This window comes from Scyliorhinus torazame, chromosome 3 (assembly GCF_047496885.1).
Source record: "Scyliorhinus torazame isolate Kashiwa2021f chromosome 3, sScyTor2.1, whole genome shotgun sequence".
Taxonomy (NCBI): Eukaryota; Metazoa; Chordata; class Chondrichthyes; order Carcharhiniformes; family Scyliorhinidae; genus Scyliorhinus; species Scyliorhinus torazame.
In genome coordinates, this window is record NC_092709.1 from 318,574,932 (window position 1) to 318,599,616 (window position 24,685).

At 44.3% G+C, this 24,685-nt stretch overlaps 1 protein-coding gene across 2 annotated transcripts in view; it reads left to right on the forward strand.

The window, feature by feature from the left end:
• Positions 1 to 681: 681 nt before the first annotated feature.
• LOC140409268 (pantothenate kinase 3-like) overlaps positions 682 to 24,685 on the forward strand; it is a 163,705-nt gene continuing 139,701 nt past the window's right edge. The window contains exons 1-3 of one of the 2 annotated variants that reach the window (XM_072497629.1): positions 682 to 1,151; positions 14,437 to 14,789; positions 16,941 to 17,194. In XM_072497629.1, coding sequence (XP_072353730.1) covers positions 881 to 1,151; positions 14,437 to 14,789; positions 16,941 to 17,194 — 878 coding nt within the window. In that variant the 5' untranslated portion in view covers positions 682 to 880. The remainder of the gene's footprint in view (positions 1,152 to 14,436; positions 14,790 to 16,940; positions 17,195 to 24,685) is intronic. The other variant, XM_072497628.1, reaches the window with a different exon arrangement.

Here is a 24,685-nt window from a genome sequence, read left to right on the forward strand (position 1 = left end):
CTAAATTCCCCCAAACCAAACAGGTTGGCCGTCTCTCCGAACCACAAACGAATGCCTACACAATGCGACGATAGGAATGGGATCCTCCTGTGCCACAGCCCCGGACCGCCTCCTCCCTGTCACTCACCTGGAGCAGTCCCACCTGCTGCAGCCCATGACGTCATTACTTAACCGCTCGCTAAACGTCATCAAGAACGAACGAAAGAGCCTCAGTCACGAGTCCCGCATGAAGCGTGTCGAAGTGAAAAATGTTTATACCCGAAAAGCTTTAATAACCATCAATTAAATGTGATTAACGCTGACGGGGAGCTCCCGCCCCCCTGCCGCCCGGATTGGCTGGGCGGCCGCTGACGGGGGGGCAGGTACCGGTCGGCTATTGGTACCGCGCCACGTCCATCACGCCGGCGCCACATCCTGTCGGCGGAGGGAGGGGGCCGCCAGAAAAAGGAATTTTCAAAAAAAAAAAGCAGTCCTCGCTTTGAAACTTGTTTATATTGCACGCTCCTCGCTGTCCCGACGGCAGACAGATAAATGGATATGTGAAACGAGCGAAAGTTGTTTTTTGGGGGTGATGTGAAGCAGGACCCCGCCCTTCCTTCTACCTGATTGGCGGGAGGGCAGTGGTGGGAGAGTGTTGATAGGTTGAGGCGGCTGTCAATCAGGGGTTATTTCCGGTTGGGGGGATGGAGATGCTGCTTGGGATCCAGGGGTCGGTTTAATGACGATGATGATAACGGACTGGTCGCGGCTGCTGATTGAACCGAAAACGGCCGCGGCTTTCTTCCCTCCAGCCATGCAATAGATTTGAGCTTATTTAACATTTTTGTACACGCACGCAGACGTATAGATTTTTTTTTTTAAAAAAGAAGCCGAATCGGTGATGGAGCCGGTGAGCAGCGGCCGGTCGATGGTGGTGAACGGTTACCATGGCGGCGGCTCGCTGCAGGAGGAGCCGGAGGAGGAGGAGAAGCAGCAGCACCAACAACAACACCGAGGGAAAAAGGCTGCCGGCCAACAGTGTCAGCAGCACCGGCAGCCGCAGGAGCCCGAGGCGGAGAAATGCAGGACCGGCTGTTCGGAGCAGGAGCGGGCGCCGAGCACCAGCCGGCGGCCGCAACAGCGCCGGGAGTCGGTCAAGAAAAACCGGCCCCGTAAGTCGGACGCGAAAGTTAAATTGAAAACCTGCCTCCTTCCCGCGGTCACAAGGACCGAGTGTGACCGTGACCCCGGGCTAGCAGTTTGAATGCACTGAGCGCACGGCGCGTCTGTAATTTTAATTGTTTTTTTATTTTTAAAAATCAATGTTTTGCAATTGCTGTACGTGCAAAGCCGAGGCTTTCCCCCCCCCATTGTGTAAACGCCGCCGCAGCTACATTGCAATCCATTACCGAAAGATCCTGGTGCTGTGCGCTGTGCCCCTCTTCAAACCCATTGCAGGAGGATCCATTTTAACCTCCAATCCTAATTCTCCATCGTTTCCAGTCCTGTTATCTTTTAAAACCGAATCTTAAAAGTCATTGCAAGCCCGGGAGTAGGTAAAATGGATATATTAACCGGGTTTGCAGCTCGGACTTTTGCTTTTGCGCTGTTTGGTTGGATATAGTTGCCCTGTAATTCGCCGAGGACTGTCAATTATCTTTCATGTACTGATTGGTGTGTGAATCAGGAGGGGAAATGTGGGACAACACTTGACTTGTTTATCTCTTCTGTCCCCTCCCAATTTCATGTTCAACCGAAGAGGCCCCTTAACGTCCCAATGATTGCAGCGTTTTGTGGAAATCTTAGGGTAGCTTGACTGTACAATTCGCAACCTTTAAATCTCCATACAATTATTATTTAACGAGGACGATTAGGATGCATTTCTCAAAGTGATGGAAAATTGCATCCCTTGAGCCAATGATTACAGTAGTGACCACTGCATCGTTTTCGATCACTATCTAGAGCCGAGCTAGGTGTTAGTGGGGCAATGGGATTAGCATTAGCAGAACTGTCGCAGATTCAAAATTCTCTATTTACAGTACAGTCATGGGTACTGTGCGTGTCATTCTGTTTTTTAAGATGCTGACAGAAGGAAAACAAGGGAATTATAGGCCAGTTAGACGAACATCTGTTTTTCAGTTAGTTTTATTCGTAAGCTACAAGGTAGATCATACCTGATTTTTTTAAAAATCAAGATACAATAGTGGACCTGGAAATGTAAATGAAATGAAAATTGCTTATTATCACAAGTAGGCTTCAAATGAAGTTACTGTGAAAAGCCCCTAGTTGCCACATTCCGGCACCTATTTGGGGAGGCTGGTATGGGAATTGAACTGTGCTGGTGGCCTGCCTTGGTCTGCTTTAAAAGCCAGTGATTTAGCCCAGTGTGCTAAACCAGGATGTCTTTTGTATAGACTTGCGTAAAGCATTTGATAAAGTCATGCAAATGATAAATTATGGTTAGGTGATTGGCTGAGAGGCAGGAAACACTAGGAATAATGGCAGCTGAACTTAGCAGAAGTTCCATTGTCTTGGAAGGAGGATCCACTGTGGAACTCCACTAATCACTTAACGACTGAGATGCTGGGATAGAAAGTTGCTTTAAATTTGCTGATGGTGTAATCTGTGTCGATGGAAACAGCTTTCAAAGATATTGATAGATTAAGTGAATGGACAGAATTGTTGCAAATGGAATGCATCCACTTTGGATTCTACATGGTGAAAAGCTGGAAATACTGGTGTTTGCATCTTTAAAATAAATACCCAACCTTTTCCAATTCCGGGCAATTTAGCATTGCCAATCCACCTACCCGACACATCTTTGGGTTGTGGATGTGAGGCCCACAGGGAGAATGTCCACATGGACACTGACCCAGGGCTGGGATCGAACCCAGATCCTAGGTGCTGTGAGGCAGCAGTGCTCGCCACCATGCCGCCCATGATGTTTGCATCTAAAGGAATAGTGTACCAGGGCTTGATGTCGTGCTTGAGCAATAGCGCTGATTAGACCAAACCTCTAATACTAGATTTCCCACAATATTTGAAGGGTTAGATTGTGGAAAGATCATGCAAATTAGTGCCGTAGACACTGGAATTTGGGTTATGCAGTGACTTGATCAAAGCTTTTAAAATATTAAGAACAGATGATAGATCAGAGTAGGGGGCAGAATCGTAACGTTGGGAAACTGCTTTTCACAGGCTGGTAGTTTGGCACTCTGGTCTGCAACTTGATGAATTATTGATTTTAAATCTGATTTTTGCTACCCAAAATTAGGTATATTGGGGCAAAGGTATATAGTTAGACTGCACAGGATAGGCAGTGGCATAGTGGTTTTTCCACTGGACTAATGGGAAACCCAGGGTAATGATCTGGCGCCTAGGTTTGAATCGCATCAGGTGGTGGAATTTAAACTGGATAAAATATCTGGAATTAAAAGTCGAATGACCTCAACTATTGTTGTTTGTCACAAACCCATCTCATTCACTAATGCTGTTTAATGAAAGGAAATCTGCCACCCTTACCTGGTCAGGCTTGCATTTGATTCCTGACCCACAGCAATGTGGTTGATTCTGAAATGGCCCAGCAAGCCACTCCGTTGTATTCTGCTACAGAAACACAAAAGAAGAATGAAACATGACAGATCCAGGAAACGACCGCAACAAACCCCCTGCAAATCCTCACTAACATCTGGAGGCTTGTGCCAAAGTTGGGAGAGCTGTCTCACAGACTAGTTAAGCCACAGCCTAACATAGTCATACTCACAGAATCATACCTTACCATAATGTCCCAGGCCCCACCATCCCCAATCCTGGATATGTCCTGTCTCACGGGCAGGACAGACCCAGCAGAGGTGACAGCCAGTGATGTACAGTCGGGAGGGAGTTGCCAAGTGCATCCTCAACATCGACTCTGAACCCAGGAAATCTCATGGCGTCAGGTTAAAAATGGGCAACAAAATCTCCTACTGATTACAATGTACTGGCCGCCATCAGCTGATGAATCAGTATTCCTCAATGTTGAACACAGGAAGCACTAAAGGTGGAAAGGATGCAGAATATGCTCTGGGTGGGGGACTTCAATGTCCATCACCAAGAGTGGCTCGGTAGTACCACGACAGACCGAGCTAGCCAGGTCCTGAAGGACATAGCTGCTAGACTGTAGCAGGAAGAGGGAAAAATATACTTGACCTCTTCCTCGCCAATCTGTCTGCTGCAGATGAATCTGCCCATGACCGAATCGGTGGAAGTGACCACAGCACAGTCCTTGTGACAATGCAGTCCTGTCTTCACATTGAGGATACTATCCTCGTATTGTGTGGCACTATCACTGCTAAATGGGAGACTTGCAACACCAGACTGGGCATCTGAGACGCTGTGGACCATCAGCAGAATTGTACTCAACCACAATCTGCAACCTCGTGGCCTGGCATATCCCCCACTCTAGTATTCCCACTGAGCCAGGGGATCAACCCTGGTTCAATGAAGAGTGCAGGAAAGCCTTCCACGAGCAATACCAGACAAACCTAGAAATGAGGTGCCAATCTGGTGAAGCTACAACACAGGACCAGTGTGCCAAGCAGCAAGTAATAGGCAGATAGGATCAGATCAAAGCTCTGCAATCCTGCCACATCCATAATGAATGGTGGACAATTAAATGACTCATGGGAGGCTACACCAATATTCCCGTCCTCAGCGATGGAGGAGCCCAGCACATCTGTGCAAATGACAAGGCTGAAGGATTCGCAACAATCTTCAGCCAGACGTGCCAAGCGGATGATCCATCTGTCTCCGGAGGTCCCCAGCATCACCAGTGGCAGTCTTCAGGGAATACGATTCGCTCCATGTGATGACAAGAAACGGCTGAAGGCGTTGGATACTGCAAAGGCTATCTGCTGTGATGATATTCTAATAATAATAATAATCACTTATTGTCGCAAGTAGGCTTCAATGAAGTTACTGTGAAAAGCCCCTTTCTAGCTTTTCTGGCAATAGAACTGAAGACTTCTGCTCCAGAACTTGCCATACGCTTAACCAAACTGTTCCAGTACAGCTAAAACACTGGCATCTACCCAGTAATGTGGAAAATTGCTCAGGTGTGTCCTGTGCACAAGAAACAGGACCCACCCAACCCAGCCAATTGCACTGCATCAGAAAAGTGATTGAAAGAGTCATCAATAGTGCGATCAAGTGGCACTTCGCAATAACCTGTTCATGAATTTTCAGTTTGGGTTCTGCCAGGGTCACTCTGCTTCTGACCTCATTACAGCTTTGGTTCAAACATAGACAAAAGAGCTGAATGGCAGAGGTGAGGGTGACTTTGACATCAAGGCAGCATTTGACCAAGTATGAAATCAAGGAGCCCTAGCAAAACAGGAGTCAATGGGAATCCGGCCATTACTTTCACTGAATACCTTGCAATCAACATCCTGGGGGGTTACCATTGATCAGAAACTGGACTAGCCATACTATTAGTGTGACTACCAGAGCAGATCAAGGGCTAGGAATTCTACAGTGACAAGCCCATGTGCTGCCGCCGAGCCCTTCCCCACCCAAAACCATTCCACCATCAAGACACCAGCCAGGAATGTAATGGAATACTCTCCACTGGCCTGGATGAGTGCAGCTGCAACAGCACGCAAGAAACTCAACATCATCCAGGATAAAACCACATGTACCATCTACAAGATGCACTGCAGTACCAAAGCTCCTTGGAAAGTACCTTCTAAACCCACTACCATCTAGAGGACAAGAGCAGTAGATACCTGGGAACTCCACCACCCCGACTTGGGAATATATTGCTGTTCCTTCAATGTAGCTGGGTGAAAATACTGGAAATCCATCCTAACAGCACTGGGCCTACTTACACTTTTGAGACTGCCGTGGACTATGGCTAGTCCAGTTTTTGATCAAAAGACCGCTCACCACTGCCTTCTGAAGGACAACTGGGGTTGGTCAATAAACAGCTGCACTGCTGTTGATCTCTGCCATGAAGGACTATCTCTTAATCATTTGGTGAATTCAGAAGAATTATAAATGTTTTCAGTCTTGAATGTAAACCCTAATGTGCTCCTGCTTGAAGGTTTAAGCCTTTTGGATGTTAAAAGGATGGCATACAGATTACTTAGTGTTGTATTCTTTGGGGGGTGTATTTGATTTACTGGTTGCTAAGATATTCACTTGTTTGTTTTAAAAAGGTTAACTTGAGTTCATAGAATAAACATTGTTTTGCTTTAAAAACCACTGGTGTATTTTCTGCTATACCATACCTGTAGAGAGCCGTGTGCTTAAACCCTGGCCCATAACATTATTAAGGAATGAAAGCTCAATTGAAGAACCTTTGCTGCCGCTTGAATTTGTTTTAGTGTTCGTGCATGTGCTTTCAAAGATGGGTTGAAAATATTTCCTCAACATAACAATGTTCCCTGAATTGTCCTCCTTCGTACTTCCAGCCCGAACCTTGTAAAATCTTGAGCATGCGTTAATGCTATTTTATGTAAATTTTACTGATGCACAGTGATATGTTGGCAGCTGTTCTTCAAAAATTCTGAAAGCTTCAGAAAATTCACTTATTTGCCTGCTTTTGAGGCTGGAGATTTTAATTTCCAATGTTATCCAGCCAGTTGGAACTATGTTTGGATGTTGAAGCTGTGCTGAAGCCATTAAGCTGATAGTGCCAATGCAGAATAGAATTGAGCTTTTCTGCCACCTTGAGTAGCTCTTGAAATGATTGACCCTTTTCTGTCTGAGAAAGGAAGTGACTGGTAAGAACTGGAGGAAAAAATAGCTTTGATTTTGAAGGTCGGGAGAGATTGATTTGCTCGATGGGGAGGAGTACATCTTGCCGTCTGCTATCATATCTTCATATTTTAATACATGGCGGAATTGGAGCCAAAACAAATTTTAAAATTGGTAGGGGAGGAAAGAGCAGAATTGTGTGCTTCAAATCAACTGTGCCTCTGTTTCTGTTCAGCAGTTCCAGGAACTCCCTAAGGTAGACACGTGACTTCCTTTTTATATGAAATCTGAGCATACGTCTTCAAATCTTGAACAATAATTCATGTGTGAACATGCAAATGAAATGAAAATCGCTTATTGTCACAAGTAGGCTTCAATGAAGTTACTGTGAAAAGCCCCTAGTCGCCACATTCCGGCGCCAGTTCGGGGAGGCTGTTACGGGAATTGAACCGTGCTGTTGGTCTGCTTTCAAAGCCGGCGATTTAGCCCAGTGTGCTTAACAGCCCCTATGAAGTCCATTGGTGCAAAATGTTTTGATGTAATGCTGAAAGGAAAAGTCAAGTACAGATTTTGGCAATTGAATGCTTTTGTAGTGTTGACAATTTCATTTCTAATTTTTTTTTCAAAGGAATAAATAAATTGCAGTCCATATTAGTGTTCTGCATATGTGCGTGGAATAATTGAAGTGCTGAGGAAGTGGGTTTTTTTGTCTCCTAACAATGGGATCTGCATGACGTGGGGAGTTTTCAAATCCATTTCGCTGAAATGATCTGTACAGGGACAGAGCTGCTCAATCCTGCTCTACCATTCGACTAGGTCATGGCTAATCTACCACAATGCAGTTGTCCACTGTTCCCCTATTCCTTCATATCTTTAATATCCTTCCGTGGCTCTTTTTTGGATATACTTGATTGAGTCTCCACAGCCTTCTAGCAAATTGCAAAGATGCACCACTACTTCCTGAGTGAAGACATTCTTCCTCATCTCTGACAGAAATGGCATATCCCTTAGACTTAGATGAGCCCTGATTGTAGACCCCTTCCCCAGCCAGAGGAAACATCCTGCATCTACGCTGTCAAGCACAGTAAGAACTTTATATGTTTATTTCTTTGTTTGTGGTTTAAAGGAAAACTTGACAATTATTTTGTATTGATGTATTTCTCCTCTAGTGTATTGTGGTAAATCGATATTCATACGAAGCCTATCATTCATTATTCTTATGAAGATAATCCTTGCTAGAGCTGTAGTAGATTTCAGAAGTATATTATAGATTTGCATTTATGGAGAGAAAAATCTATTCACTTAGGAATCATTATTTGAAATAAGCTCAAGGCACTGTATTTAAAGCCTGCATCAAAACACCTAGATGGTTTTCTGTGTTACACGTTGAATAGATTAGGCATGGGAAGATCAGCAAAGTAGATGTGTGACTGCAGGGATGGTGCATTTGCCCGAGTGCAGCACTTGCAGTGAAGTGTGTTAATATTCTTGGAACGTGGGAGTCAGCACTGGTCCAAAAAGCTACAGCTGAAGGGGCTGTCTTCACTTGAAAATAAATGGCCTCCACATTCTTGCACCTGGGCTGTAAATAAAATGGTGGGAAGTATGAAAGTAATATTGTGAGGAAGTCCAGACATGAGGCGAGAACGGATGAGCAGGATTAGTATGTTGTAATAGAAGCAGAAATAAATGAGAACATTTTGATGATGTGAGCATTGCTTGCAAGGCCAGCGTTTGTTGCTCATTTGTAATTGCCCTCCGAGCTGTGGTGGTATCCTTGTTGAACCACTACCGTATACCACAGTGCTGTTAGACAGTTGCAGGATTTTGACAGGTGACAATGTTTCTAGGTGTGTGGCTTGCAGGGGAACTTGCAGGTGGTAACTTTCTCATGTATTTGCTGCCTTTGTCCTTCTAGGTGGTAGAGGTCATGGTTTGTAAGGTGCTGTGAAGAGAGATTTGGGAATTTGATGCAATGCCTCTTGTATGTGGTATGCACTGCTGCCATTGTGTACATGATGTGATGGACAGGGGACAGCAACAGTGAAGGAACGGTTATATAGTTCTAAGTCAGGATGGTGTATGGCTTGGGAACTTCAAGGTGGTGGTGTTCCCATGTGCCTGTTGCCCGTGTCCTTTTAGATGGTCATGACTTTAGAAGATGTTGCCGAAGGAACCTTGATGAGTTCATAGAATCCCTACAGTGCAGAAAGAGGTCATTTGGCCCATAGAGTCGGCACTGACCCTCTGAAAGAGCACTCCACCCAAGTGCACTCTCCCTGCCCGATCCCAATAACCCCTTAACCTAACTTTGGGCACTAAAGGGCAATTTAACATGGCCAATTCACCCAACCTGCTCATCTTTGGACTATGGGAGGAAACCTACGCAGACACTGGGAGAATGTGCAAACCCCACCAGGGCTGGAATTGAACCCAGGTCCCTGTACCACATTGTGTTCCTGTAGTGCATCTTGTCAATACACACTGCTGCTATTGTGCATCGGTGATGGAGGGAGTGAATGTTTGTATATGGGATACCCAATCAGGCAGACTGCTTTGTCCTGGATGGTGTTGAGCTTCTTGTGTTGCTGGGGCTGCACTAGGGCAAATGGGGAGTGTTCAATCACACTCGTGTCCCCAGACTTGTATCTTGTAGATGTTGGACGAGCCTTGGGGAGTCCGAAAGTGAGTTACTTGCTGCAGATTTCCCAGTCTCTAACGTTCTACAGATTCATCAAAGTTTATAAGCACCAAAGGCAGTCATTCAGACCATCGTATCCACTGGTCAATAAAGATCTGATGGCAATAATCCCATTTCCCAGCGCTTGGCTGGAAACTATGGCAGCACAAGTGAATATATAAATGCTTGTTAAATGTTACAAAAGTTTTTGATTCCACAACCCTTTTCAGGCAGTGAGTTTCAGACTCTCATAACTCTCTCTGGGTGGAAAAGTTTCTCCTCCACTCCTCTTGGCCTTCTACCTCTTAAATCTATGCCCCCTGGTTATTGACCCCCTCTACTAATGGAAAAAGTGTCACTTTTCTCCACCTGATCACTGCCCCTTCATAATCTTGATCAGGTACGCTCTCAATCTTTGCTGCCCCAGGGAAAACCACCCCAAACCTATTCAATCTTTCCTTGAGCGTCAGACCCTCCAGCTCAGGCAGCATCCTGGTTCTCCTCTGCATCTCTCCAGTGCAATCATATCCTTACTATAGTGTGGTGATCAGAACTGCATACAGTACTCCTTACCAGCGTTTATACAGTCTCAGCATGATTTCCTTGCTCTTGTACTCTCTGCCTTGGCTAACAAAGGCAAGTATCTGCCTTGAGCACCTTATCTACCTTCCCTGCCATCTTCGGGGATCTGTGGGTATGCGCTCTAGGTCCCTCTGATCTTCAGTAGTTTCCTGGGTCTGACAGCACATCGTGTCATCCTTTACCTTGTTAGCCCACCACAAGTGATTTGCTCACACTTGCCTTGTTGAATGCAGTTTACCACTGCTCTGCCTGCCGATCTGGTCCATTGATATTCTCCTGCAGTCTCTGCCTTGCCTCCTCTTTGTTATTTGCCACCCTGCCAATTTTTCAGTCACCAGCGAACATCTTGATCATATCCCTACATTCAAGTCCAAATCATTCATGTATACCACGACAGGCCCGAGCACCGAGCCTTGTGGAACCCCACTGGAAACCGACTTCTGAGTCACAGAGACATCTCTACTATTACCATCAGCTCCCTGCCTCAGCTAACTTTGGATCCAGTGTGCCACTTTGCCTTGGATCCCATGGGTTCTTTTTTTAAAAATATATATTTTTTCCCGTTTGTTTACCTTTTTTTAAACAAAGGAACAAAAGCCAATTGGTTTAAAATGGGTACAAAGCAGAACAGAGTTATTGCCAGTATGAAAACATTTGGAACAGGACACTTGAGGTAACAGCCTTTAGATTAAAGGCTGGATCAATCCAACAACAAGTTACCACAGTGAGTGGGGGAAAAAAAGAGGGTAACTTCTTGTGGCAAGGCTTAAACAACATCGGCGACAAGTAAAGCCAAGTCGAATCTCCGGCAGCAGTGCACCCCACGAGCAGGAAACCAACAAACTGTTGTCAACTGCCCCAGCAGCCTCCGACACACCCACACCCACCATCACCGCTTCCGCAGTTAGATCGCTTTCTTGAAAGTGAACCCTCGGAGTCCCTGGTCATGCATTCATCCTGCACAGATGCGGACATCTTCAACCTCTCCATACTCCGTTCCAAGGTTTCCACCTGTTTAAAGAAGACTACCATCATACAGGTGCATAAGAACCAGGCCACGTCCTTCAACGACCACTGCCGGATGGCCTTGACGTCTATCATTGTGAAGTGCTTAGAGAGGATGGTCATAAGACACATCAACTCCATACTCCCAGAATGCCTTGATCCACTGCAGTTTGCATTCTGCCACAACCAGTCGACCGCATCCGCCATCTCCCTGGCCCGACACATCCCTGGAGGATCTCACCAACAAGGACTCCTCCGTCAGACTCCTATTCATTGACTACAGCTCTGCCTTCAACACCATAATCACAACCAAACCTAGGACTTGACTCCACCCACTGCAACTGGATATTCTACTTCTTGACCCATAGACCACAATCAGTAAGGATTAACATCTCCTCCACGATTGTCCTCAATATTAGTGCCCTGCTATACTCCCTATATTCACACGTGACTGGCAAAATTAAGATCCAACTCCATCTACAAGTTTGCTGATTACACGATCTCCAACAACGATGAGTCAGAGTAGAGGAGGGAGATGCAACAATCTCTCCCTCAATGTCAGCAAAATTAAGGAGCTGGTCATTGATTTCAGTAAAAGTATCACACACATCTCTGTCTGCATCAATGGTGCCGAGATGGTTGATAGCTTCAAATTCCTAGGCGTGCACATCACCAACAATCTAATTGTCTTTATTAATGTCACAAGTAAGCTTACATTAATACTGCAATGAAGTTTCTGTGAAAATTCCCTAGTTACCACACTCTGGCGCCTGTTCGGGTATACCTGAGGGAGAATTCAGAATGTCCAATTCACCTAACAAGCACGTCTTTCGGGACTTTTGGGAGGAAACTGGAGCACCCGAAGGAACCCCACGCAGACACTGGAAGAATATGCAGAATCCGCAGTCAGTGACTCAAGCCGGGAATCGAACCAGAGTGCCTGCCACTGTGAAGCAAAAGCTAACCACTCTGCTTCCATGCAGCCCATCTGTCCTGGTCCACCCACGTCGACACTACAAACCAAGAAAGCACAACAGCGCCTATACCTCCTGAGGAAATTGTGTGTCCACGTTGATTCTTACCAATTCTTACAGATGCACCATAGGATGCTTTCTATCTGGCTGCATCACAACTTGGTATGGCAAATGCTCAGTCCAAGACCGTATGAAATTAAGAGTCGTGAACACAGCCCAGTCCATCACACGGACCCGCCTCCCATCGATTGACTCTGTCTACACCTCCCGTTGCCTTGGGAAAGCGGATAGCAATCAAAGACCCCTCCCACCTGGGCTACTCTCCCAACCTCTTCTGCCGGGCAGGGGATACAAAAATCTGAATATGCGCTAACAGCTTCTCTGCTGTTGCCAGACTCCTGAATGATGCTCTCATGGACTGAACTGATCTCCACGCATCCTCTACTGCGTAGTACTACACACCGTATGCTTCACTTGATGTCTGTGTCTACACACATTTGTGTGTTTATCATATGTCCTATATTTTACATGAATAGAATGATCTGCCTGGATTGTATGCAGAACAATACTTTTCACTGTACCTCTGTGCACGTGACTCTAAATCTAATATATCATATGAATACAATCTTGCACACCCTGAAGTATTACGATTCAGACTAGCAACATGAGATGAATTGAATTAGCTCATGGAAAGCTGAACCGGAGCCAGCCAAGTTGAAACCGATCAATTTAAGGTGGGGGTACCATATTTTACACATTGCATCAGAATTAAAATGGAGTACAGATGTCAATTCCAGCGGATGCGTTCCGTTTTAAATTTATGCCAGCTTTGGATAGAAGGATATTTGTCACTAATACAGGAGCATAGGATATTCTTACGAGCGGTAACGGTCAGAATATTTTTCATTAGAATCAGAAATCCTGTCTGGAAGACGCAGAATCAGAAATTCAGGATTTGACTCTTCTCAAAAATCCTCTTCTCGGGCTATAAGCTCAATGTAGGGAAGACTCAGCTTTTTGTACTACAGGCAGGGGACCAAGAAAGAGGGAATTCAAAGAATTTAGTCTTTCTGTTAATGGTTCTAAAATTTATGCTTTGATTTGAATAACCTAAAATTAAATTGTGATTTTGAATTGAGACAACTTGGTACCTACAGATTCAATATTTTTAGATAACTTCAGGATATCAGAGTTTGGAAGCAAGTAGCCAAGACTTGCTTTCACTGACCACTGATTTGACAACAACTTATACAAATACAAGTATGGTACTTTTGTTAACTTGCTGCACAAAATGAGTATGAATAGGACTCTTCTATGTGATGAGCAATAAATACACAGCAAGCTTGACTGGGCTTCAGGTGAAACTTTTTCTTCTCTCTCCCCAATGCAACGTCGCTTGATTATAAATAGTTGATGGCCATTTATGTTTTTAAGCAAAGGCTGTTGAGAATCGTCTGGAAAACTCTTGGCTGGCCGTCTATTTTCCACCCTCTGTAAACCTGAGATCATCCAAAACTCTTCCCATATTCCAGAAAAGTCTCCATCACTCATTGTCCCAGGATTCAATATTGATTTCCAGTTTGGCAATATGTCTATTTTTAAAATTATCCTTGTTTTAGGCCCTCTGTGGCTATCTCCCATCAAAACCTCTGCAGTTCTACAATTCTAGTCTCAAACGCAAACTGATTTTGATCACTGTACTCCTGGCTGCTGTGCTTTCAGCTGCCTTGGTTGTGAGCACTGGAATTCCCTTCCTAAGTCCCTCAACTTTTCTCTTTAAGGCGCCCCTTAAAAACTGCCACCTTTCACCAAGCTATTGGTCATCTGCCCTCATAACTCGGAATGTGCTTCCATGCTAACTCCAATTGAAATGCTCCTGTGAAGTGCCATGTGACTTTTAACTAGATAAAAGGCACTTACAGATGCATGTTATACTTGGAAGTGCATGTTATACTTGGAAGTGGCCCCTGCTGCCTCACAGCGCCGAGGTCCCAGGTTCGGATCCCGGCCCTGGGTCAGTGTCCGTGTGGAGTTTGTACATTCTCCCCGTGTCTGCGTGGGTTTCGCCCCACAACCTAAAGATGTGCAGGCTAGGTGGATTGGCCACGCTAAATTGCCCCTTAATTGGAAAAAATTATTTGGGCACTCTAAATTTATTTTTAAAAATAAATAAATACTTGGCAGTGACAACATTGAGCCCTGGTGTTCACCCAACCAGTCTGTGTATTTACTAAGAGCCAACAATTCAGAAAACATTCACCACCCTGCTCCATACGGTATACGAACGAGGAGTAGGTCATTCGGCCCCTCGAGCCTGCCACACCACTCAATAAGATCATGGTTAATCTGATATCCCTTTAACACTTTTCACTTGTTGCTGAGGCAATCAGCAATCCGAAGGTTTGATCTGGAGTATTTTATTTGGGAAGTTCTTTGAGTAAGCAATCATGAGTTTGGTCTAACTTTGCCTTTTGCTTGCAGCTTTTCCATGGTTTGGCATGGACATTGGTGGAACTTTGGTGAAACTGGTTTATTTTGAACCAAAGGACATTACTGCTGAGGAAGAGGAAGAGGAAGTGGAAAATCTCAGAAGTATACGCAAATATTTGACCTCCAACGTGGCTTATGGATCCACAGGCATCCGTGACGTTCATCTTGAACTCAAAGATTTGACAATTTGTGGACGCAAAGGCAATTTGCACTTCATAAGGTTTCCTACCCAGAATATGCCAGCATTTATTCAGATGGGTAAAGCCAAACACTTTTCAAGTCTGCACACAACACTCTGCGCCACTGGAGGCGGGGCATACAAATTTGAGCCAGATTTGCGCACAGTATGTACATCTTAATTTTGCTTCTCACGTGTCAAAATTTGGGACTTTAGAGCCATGTTTAGTCGTATATATATTTTTTTCTGGCTCATATCAGGTTGATTAAACTTGGAAATTAGATGTTCATTCACAATTACATTTTCTGTTTCAGGGATCTGTCCCGGTAGAGTTTAAAATGTGTGGGGTCGTGTTGCGGGTTTAAGGATAAATGTTTCAACATTCTCAGTTTGTAAGCACTGAGGATATCCAAATCCACCAGTGTCTAAAACTCAATTGTTTTCCTGTTTTCCTAATTTATTAGCCTCCTGTCCTGTCTAACTCTATTGTTTTCCTAACTTATCAGCTTCCCGTCCTGACCTATACATATATATCCCTTGAATAATGCCAAATTCCTCAAGTTCACATATTTGTTTATTATGTTCCAATCTTAAAGCATTTATTAAATCACTTCCTTGCACTGAAAATCTAAAACTGGGGTTGTGCATTTCCTGTACTGCACCATTTGTGGGTTTGCTGATTTATTACCAATCTTGATCAACATCAATTTCCTTCAAGAAAAATGATCTCTTCAGTCCATTGCCACAAAAGGTCTCACTTGTGTGGTTCAGAAATATTATAAACTGAATATTTAATAGCAGTAAACGGCAATCAATTGTCAAGTTTTGTTTTGTCTTCTAACTATTAACAAAATCGAAAACACAGGTCTTGCTGTTAACAGGTGTTACCCACAGGTGTTACCCACTGTTATATACTGAAGTTGCCTCAAATCAAACTTTGATTATTTTGAATTTGCTTTTAAAATTATGGCTGAGTATGCTATTTTATGTATTTGTATGTTTAAATTGACTAGTTGTGTGTTATGCTTTTTTTCATTCTAAAATGCTACGTACCTGTGGCATGGTCCATAGGGATCACTAATTATAAACTTTTGATCTGCTGTCCTTGACTCGGTATAATTTGTGCAAAATTACTAAAAATACATGGTAACTTAGTTTTACTTTTTTTAGCTCCAGTCAAAAGAAAGGTGTGGGTACCCTAGTGTGGTTGTAGATGTCTAAATTATGGAATCCACTGGAACCAGATCTGTATCAGCAAAGTAATTTCTTAATTAGTCAACTTTTCTTCAATTAGTTGATCTGACCCACATGTACACTGCAGGTTTAATGAGTTGGTACATGCCTTTGAGGCAGCTGACTTCTACCCCAGAGTAATTCATGTTTTGCAGTGGGGCAGGCAGGATAGCATGGCCAAATCATGTGACCATATTTACATAAGTTTTTGAGATGCTTGCAATCTAATTATCCTTCTATATTCTAAGAATATTCTATTTCAGACTACTTCTGTCCTACTTTCTTTTGTGGGAAGTAGGCATCACTGACTAGGTCAACATTTGTTACTCCACTCTAATTGCCCTTGAGTAGGTGATGGGGAACCACCACCGTGAACTGTTGTAGTCCATCTGGTGCACTCAGTGCTGTTTGGGATGGAGTTTCAGGATTATTACCCAGTGACAATGAAGGAACTGTGCTATAGTTCAAGTTCAGATGGTATCTGGGGCTTGGAGGGGAACTAGCAGTTATCAACTGCCCTTGTCTTTCTAGGTGGTAAGAGGTCATGGCTTTGGACGGTGCTGTTGAAAGAGCCTTGTTGGGTTCCTGACTCCTTACCAATGATGGACAGGCGTTGGGGACTCGGGAGGTGAATTACTTGCTGCAGAGTCCCCATCTCTGACTTCTTGTAGCTACAGTATTTATATGGTTGGTCCAGTTCAGTGTCTGGTCATTGGTAACCTGCAGAATGTTGATAGTGGGCAATGGTATGCCATTGAATGTCACGGTGAGATCATTTGCAGAATGCAGATTATCTCTTGGAGGAGCTGCTCATTGTCCACACTGGTATAATGTTACTTGCCACAGAATTGCCCAAAATTAACTCATTAGTTATTTGGCATTATTGATTATTATTAATATTTTTTGATATGGTGACGGAGTTTTTTTAATGTTTGGATTGGTTCTTCCAATTATTTTGGGAAGTGTTATTCTATAATAGAATCTAAAGTTGGAACACAATTGGAGGAAGAGCTTTTATAATTGTAGGAAAACAATATTGCCTGTCTTGATGCTTAACCTGGTTCTGTGTATTTTGCTTTTGTAGATTGTTAATCTGCAGCTTCGAAAGTTGGATGAACTTGACTGTCTTATCCATGGAATAATGTATATCGATTCAATAGGCTTCAATGGGTGTGCAGAGTGTTATTACTTCGAGCACCCAACCGATCCAGAAAGGTGTCAGAAGATGACATGTGCTTTGGATAATCCCTTTCCACTGCTGCTGGTGAATATTGGATCAGGAGTCAGTATCCTTGCTGTGTACTCAAAGGATAATTATAAGCGGGTAACTGGCACCAGGTGAGTGACTAACATGGCAGAGTCGTCTTGAGATGTAGTTAGGATTTGTTTAACGATTGGTTTTCTACCCTGTGACTGAGTATTTTGGGCAACTTCCTCACCATGGATAGAGAAACTGTGTGCCTTAACTGTTACATGCTGTTCTATTTATTTATTTTTCAAAAATAAATTTAGAGTACCCAATTCGTTTTTTCCAATTAAGGGGCAATTTAGCGTGGCCAATCCACCTAGCCTGCACATTTTTGGGTTGTGGGGGCAAAACCCACACACACACAGAATGTGCAAACTCCACATGGACAGTGACCCAGAGCCGGGATCGAACCTGGGACCTCAGCGCCGTGAGGCAACAGGGCTAATCCACTGTGCCATTGCTGTTCTATTTAATACATTGTCTTCCATTGAGCAAGTCTGGTTGCAATGCCCCGATATTTCACAAAATTGGTGTCCCCTTCAGCATCCCTATTTTAAGCCTATGATCGCTGTATTTTCTTTTTGCCTCCTCCCACTTCACACTCTTCTGATCAGCTTATCTTTTTTTTTAAAAAGCAAACCGCAAAATACTTTCCCATAGTTCTTTGGGTAACTGGTAGCACAGTGGTTAGCACTGTTGCTTTACTGTACCAGTGACCCGGGTTTGGTTCCCAGCTGGGTCACTCTGCGGAGTCTGCACGTTCTCCCCGTCTGTGTGGGTTTACTCCAGTTTCCTCCCACAAGTCCCGAAAGACGTGCTTGTTAGGTGAACTGAACATTCTGAATTCTCCCTCCGTGTATTGGAACTGGGACCTTGGCGCCGTGAGGCAGCAGTGCTGCCCCGCCTAAGGGATTTTCACAGTAACTTAATTGCAATGTTAATGTAAGCCTACTTGTGACACTAATAAAGATTATTATTAAAAAGCTTCAAGTAAAACTGGTTTGAGTGGGACCAGTTGATTGTAATTTATCAGTCCTCCAACACCAGACGAGAGTTCAAAAGTTTGGCAGTCGTTGCTAAAATTAATAATGGTCTGTTTGCTCAAGAATGCAAAATGAAAATGTTCAATATTGTTTGGAAGTTATCTTATGAACATCTTGTGTTCATATGCTGTGGAGGATCTCTATCAAAACCAGTGAAATCACCAACTGGGCTAATTATCATAGAATCCCTACAGTGCAGAAGGAGGCCATTTGGCCCGTCGAGTCTGCACCGACCCCACCGAGGCCCTATCCCAGTAACTCCTTAACCCCACCTAGCCTTTGAACACTTCAGGGGAAATTTACCATGGCGAATCCACCTAACCTGCACATCTTTGGACAAATTAGTTGCACCTTGAGCCGACTTAATGCTTGCTCAAATGGTCGGGAATTCAAAATAAAATTAGTAAATTTGGATGCCATATTACTTCGCACTGGGAAAGTAGAAGATCTGAAGATGTGATTCACCAGCTGACTCCTTCAGTATCCATACATGCACTGTTAGAGGTCCTAGCTATAATGTTTTTACCTCCCATTTGATTGGTACTCCATCCCTCAACGTAAGCATTTACTCACTCTCCATTTCCCGCACAGTGACAACAGTGTACCATCTACAAGATGCACTGCTGTCAGAGAGATGCTTTGCGAGTTGCTGCATCTTCCAAACCTGCAGCCTGTACCACAGAGGGCTAGGGTTAACTGACACATGGAATCACCACCATCGGTAAGCTCCACACAGTCCTGACTTGCTGTCAGTGGGTCTAAATCTTGGAACACCCTTCCTAACAGCACTGTTGGTGTAAATACATCATATGGACTGTACTGGTTCAAGAAGGCAGCTCACCACCTGGAAAACAATTATGATGAACAACCTAAATCGCCTTGCCTGTGACATTCTCATCTGGAGAACAATGTTTTTTGAAGTAAAAGCTGCCCTGCCTGCTAGCTAAAGTTGTAACACGTCACCTTTGAAGAATTTCTTGTTAATGCATCTCTTGAAAAAAATCTAATCTTGTAACTGTTCCTTGCTTTTTCATTGAATGTGGTTGCAAGGTCAGCATTTGTTGACTGTCCCAAATTGCCCTTAAACTGACTGGTTTGCTAGGCTGTTTCTGAGAGCATTTGAGAATCAACCACATTACTGTGGATCTGGAGTTACATGTAGGCCAGGACAGGTAAGGATGGCAGATTTTCTTCCCACGGACATTAGTGAACGAGATGGTTTTTTGTGACAATCAACAAATGTTTTACAGTCATTATTTTTCAATTCCAAATTTCCGACTGCCATTGTGGAGTTTGAACCCATGTCCCCAGGGCCTCTGGAATACTAGTGCAATAACATTATGACCATGCCATGTCTCCACCATGCTTATTACTTTCAGTAGTATGCTAGATCTCCATTTATTTCAACATGTAATTGATTTGAAATGGTGGCAGGGTAGCACAGTGGTTAGTACAGTTGCTTCGTAGCGCCAGGGACCCAGGTTCGATTCCCGGCTTGGGTCACTCTATGCGTCGTCTCCACGTTCTCCCGGTGTCTGCTTGGGTTTCCTCCGGGCTCCTCCCACAAGTCCAGAAAGACTTGCTGTTAGGTGAATTGGACATTCTGGATTCTCCCTCTGTACCCGAACAGGCACCGGAGTGTGGTAATTAGGAGCTTTTCACAGTAACTTCATTGCAGTGTTAATGTAAGCCTACTTGTGACAATAAAGATTAATTCTCTACTCTGTTAGACATTGAAGAACTGCATTTATATTTGCAAAATTATTTGGCTAAAAGCCAGTGCAAACATATGAAACCTTGTTTGAAAGATTACAAATAATTAATGGCATTGCTTTTCATGGCTTGTGCGCAACTAATGATTCAACCCAGTGAGATTTGATGTATTATAGTTATATTAATCTATGGAATGTGTGCATTTCTAATTGCCTAATTGCCCTTGCATGTCAACCACATTGCTGTGGATCTGGAGTCTCACGTTGGCCAGGCCAGGGTGGCAGAATTCCTTCCCTAAAGGGCATTCGTGAACCAGATGGATTTTTACAACAATCGGCAGTAAGAAAATATGGTCGCCATTAGACTTCTAATTACAGATTCTCATTGAATTCTACTTCACCATCTGCTGTGGTGGGATTTGAATCCAGGTCCCCAGGGCACCACTCTTGGTCTCTGGATTACTAGTCCTGTGACAATATTGCTATGCCATCAACGCTCCCTCAATATCTGAGCTGTTATTCACACATCATTACACTGCCCCATTTTTTTTCCTTGGTAAAATGTGTGGTAACAAGTGTTTACAGTCCTTGGCTTGTGGTCCAACTCTGTCCTGAAGTCTTCTACAACTTTTATATGTTAGACTCTCCCTCTTCTATAACCCTTTCAAAACAAATTAATTTCTAGGGCTTTAGATGTATGAATCACTGCGATGTCTTCTGGGAAAGGTGGGTACAAGAAGGATGGGGTGCATCTGAACTGGAGGGGGCAGCAATATCCTGGTTGGAAATATTTGCTGGTGCTCTTCGGGAGGGTTTAAACTAGTGTGGCAGGGCAGTGGGAACCGGAACAGCAAGCCAGTAAGTAGCGACTTTTGGAGAGGGGAGGGGGAGGGGGGAGAAAGAGAAAAGTGAGACTGAGATAAACATAGCACAGAATAAGAGCAGGCAGAGGAAAGCCGCAGGGTTCAGCGCGACTGTAGGCCTTGAATGCGTTTGCTTCGATACAAGAAGTATAACGGGTAAGACAGATGAACTGAGAGCCTGGATTACTGCATGGAACTAGAGAAATGGTTAAAGAAGGGACAGGAACCTGCAGCTTAACATTCCGGGATATCTTTGTTTTAGAAGTGTAGAAGGGGAAACAAAAGAGGTGGTGGGAGAGTTGCATTGCTGATTAGGGAGCAGATCACAGCTGTGTTGAGGGAGGACACATTGGAAGGATCGTGTAGTGAGGCACTATGGGTGGGGCTCAGGAATAACTAGGGTGAAATCACAATGTTGGGTGTGTACTATAGACCTCCCAACAGCCCGCAGGAGACAGAGCAGCAGTTGTGTAGTCAGATACTGAAAAGGTGTGAAAAAAGCAGGGTAGTTGTGATGAATGACTTTAACTTCCCCTATATTGACTGGGAATCCCTTACAGCCAGGGGCTCTAATGGAGAGCAATTTGTTAGATGTGTCCAGGAGCGTGTCCAGGAGCTTTTTGATGCAGTATGTTGACAATCCACCAGGGAGGGGGCTATACTAGACTTGGTATTGCAGAATGAGCCAGGCTAGGTGATTGATGTTTCAGTGGGGGAGCATTTTGGGCTTAGTGATCCTAATTCCATAAGATTTCGAGTGGTCCTGGATAAGGGCAAGAGTGCTTAATTGGGCAGGGCTCAATTACATCCAAATTAGACAGGAACTGGGGAATGTGGATTGGGAGTGGCTGTGTGAGGGCAAATCCACATCTGACATGTAGGAGGCTTTTAAAGGCCAGTTGATTGAGGTGCTGGACAGGTATGTACCCGCAATGAAGGATAGGAATTGCAGGATTTGGGAACCATGGATGACGAGGGAAATTGTAAGCTCAGTCAAAAGGAAGTATACGATGGATCTCGGCATCTAAAAACTGGCGACGTCCTTGAGGAGTACAGTGAAAGTAGGAAGGAACTTAAACATGGAATTAGGAGGGCTAAAAGGGGTCATGAAATGTCTTTAGCAAGCATGGTCAAGGAGAATCCCAAGGCTTTTTATGCATATATTAGGAGTAAGATGGTAGCAAGAGAAAGAGTAGGCCCACTCAAAGGACAATGGAGGGAAGTTGTGCATGGAACCACAGGAAGTGGGTGAAATTCTTAATGCGTACTTTGTATCGGTATTCATGAGGGAGAAGGACATGATGGATGTTGAGGTCCAGGATAGATGTGTGAACACTCTTGAGAATGTCAGTATATCAAAGGAGGAAGTGTTGAGTATCCTAAATTGCATTAAGGTAGACAAGTACCTGAGCCGGATGGGATCTAACCCAGGTTACTGCAGGAGGCAAGGGGAGAGATAACTGGGGCCTTAACAGATATCTTCACATCAGGGTAAGTTCCAGAGTACTGGAGTATAGCCCATATCCTTCCCTTGTTTAAGAAAGGAAGCAGGGATAATCCAACAAACTATAGACCGATGCGCCTGACATCAGTGGTGGAGAAGCCTTTGGAAAAGATACGAGGGACAGCATGTGTGCTTATTTGGAGAAAAATGGACTCGTTAGTGATTGGCAGCATGGTTTTGGATGTGGAAGGTCATGTCTAACCAAATTGATTAAGTTTTTTGAAGAGGTGACAAAGAAAATTGATGAGGGAAGGGCTGTCGACATAGTTTATATGGATTTTAGTAAGGCGATTGACAAGGACCCACATGGCAGACTGGTACACAAATTAAAATCACATGGGATTCGGGGTGGGAGGGTGTTTTTCAGAATGGAGATCTGTAGCTCGTGGTGTTCTGCAGAGATTAGTGCTGGGACCTCTTGTTTGTATTGTATATAAATGATCTGGAGAAAAATGTGGGTGGTCTGATTAGTAAGTTTGCGAATGAAACGAAGATTGGTGGAGTTGCTATTGGGCCGCCGCGGATTATCAGGGAATACAACAAGATATCGCTAGATTGGAGACTTGGGCACAGGCATGACAGATGGAGTTTAATCTGGACAAATGCGAGGTGATGCATTGTGGAGGATCAAATCTAGGTATGAGTTATACTGTAAATGGCATAACCCATAGGAACATTAACATACAGAGGGATCTGGGCATGCAGGTCCACAGGTGGCCAAGGTGATTAAGAAGGCATATGGTATGCTTGCCTACATCAGCCGGAGCATTGAGTAGAGGAATTGGGAAATCATGCTACAGCTATATAAAACCATGGTTAGGCCGCATTTGGAGTATTGCGTGCAGTTCTGGTCACGTTATCAGAAGGACGTGGAAGCTTTGGAGAGAGTGAAAAGAAGGTTTACCAGGCTGTTGCCTGGTCCTAAGGGTGTTAGCTATGAGGAGAGGTTGAATAAACTAAGGATTGTTTTCATTGGAAAGACAGAAGCTGAGGGGAGACCTAATGGAGGTCTACACAATTGAAGTGCATAGACAGGGTGGATAATCCGAGGCTTTTTCCAAGGCTGTAAGTGTCAATTACAAAGGGGCACAGGTTCAAGGTGAGAGGGGGAAAGTTTTTTTAGGGAGATGTGTGGGGTGCGTTTTTCCCGTAGAAGTGGTGGGAGCCTGGAACGTGCTGCCAGAGCATGTGGTGGAAGCAGGCACATTAGCAACATTTAAGAGGCATCTGGATGGGTACATGAATAGGGAGGAAATGGAGGGATACGGACAGAGTAAGGGCAGGGTTTTTTTGAAGTTGGGGCATCATGATCGGCACAGGCATGCAAGGCCGACAGGCCTGTTCCTGTGCTGTACTTTTCTTTGTTCTTTACTGACAATTAACTTACTGCAAGAACTCCTCCTGCTCCTATCGTCTATGTACCTATGTATGCAACCTTGCCCAATAATAGGGACAGCGTGTTAACAGGGCCTTGTTTTGGTTGAATAACTGTTTCGCTACAGTGCAGCTGTGACAACACCACATTGACATGTCGTGTCCTTGGTGGCATCATTATTCTGACTGAAGACACCACCTCCTTTATCCTATCTCAAACCGAGACACTAGTCCTCTCTTAGCACATTCCAATTAAGGTACCTAATCTGTTTGCATGGGAATGTAGCTGGCTCTGCTTGTTCTGTACTTAGGTAATATGGCTAAATTAAACTAAGAGCTTTAAATGTCCTACTTTTATCTTGCTACCCTTACCATAATGTCACCTGCAGCAAGGCATGTATAGATATTCCTGGGATTATATGGTAGCAAATTGTAATAGTTATTCATTTAATAGCAACTAGTGAGTCCACTGGAGGATCGCTTTCCCCTCACCCCACCCGTGCAAGCACAGATCTATCACCAAGCAGAGAGGGTGGACATCTGAGGGGAAGGGACAAAGAAACATTGTCCAGGCACAGACCAAAATATGTAACTGAATGGGAATGGAGCAAGAGGAAATTGGTGCGGGCAGGGAGAGAGATGGGAGAGAATAGGTCCCCTCTGTGTGCTTGGCAGATCACTACGTCTGCAGATTCCCTCCCTACCCTTGCCTATCTTTTCTTGCTCCCGACCCAATATCTGGGGGGGTTTAGTACAGGCCCCCAAAATGCCAGCGAGAGAGAGAGGAGCAGATGAGTAGCGAGATTTTGGATAGGTACAAAAGTAACAGGGTTGTTGTGGTAGGGGATTTTAATTTCCACTATATTGACTGGGACTCACTTAGTGCTAGGGGTTTGGATGGGGCAGTATTTGTAAGATGTATCCAGGAAGCCGCCTTGATGCGATTATATAGCTAGTCCAACTAGGGAAGGGGCAGTACTGGATCTGGCATTGGGGAATGAGCATGGACAGGTGGTTGAGGTTTCAGTAGGGGAATATTTTAGGAGTAAGGGACCACAATTCCATAAGTTTTAGGGTACTTTTA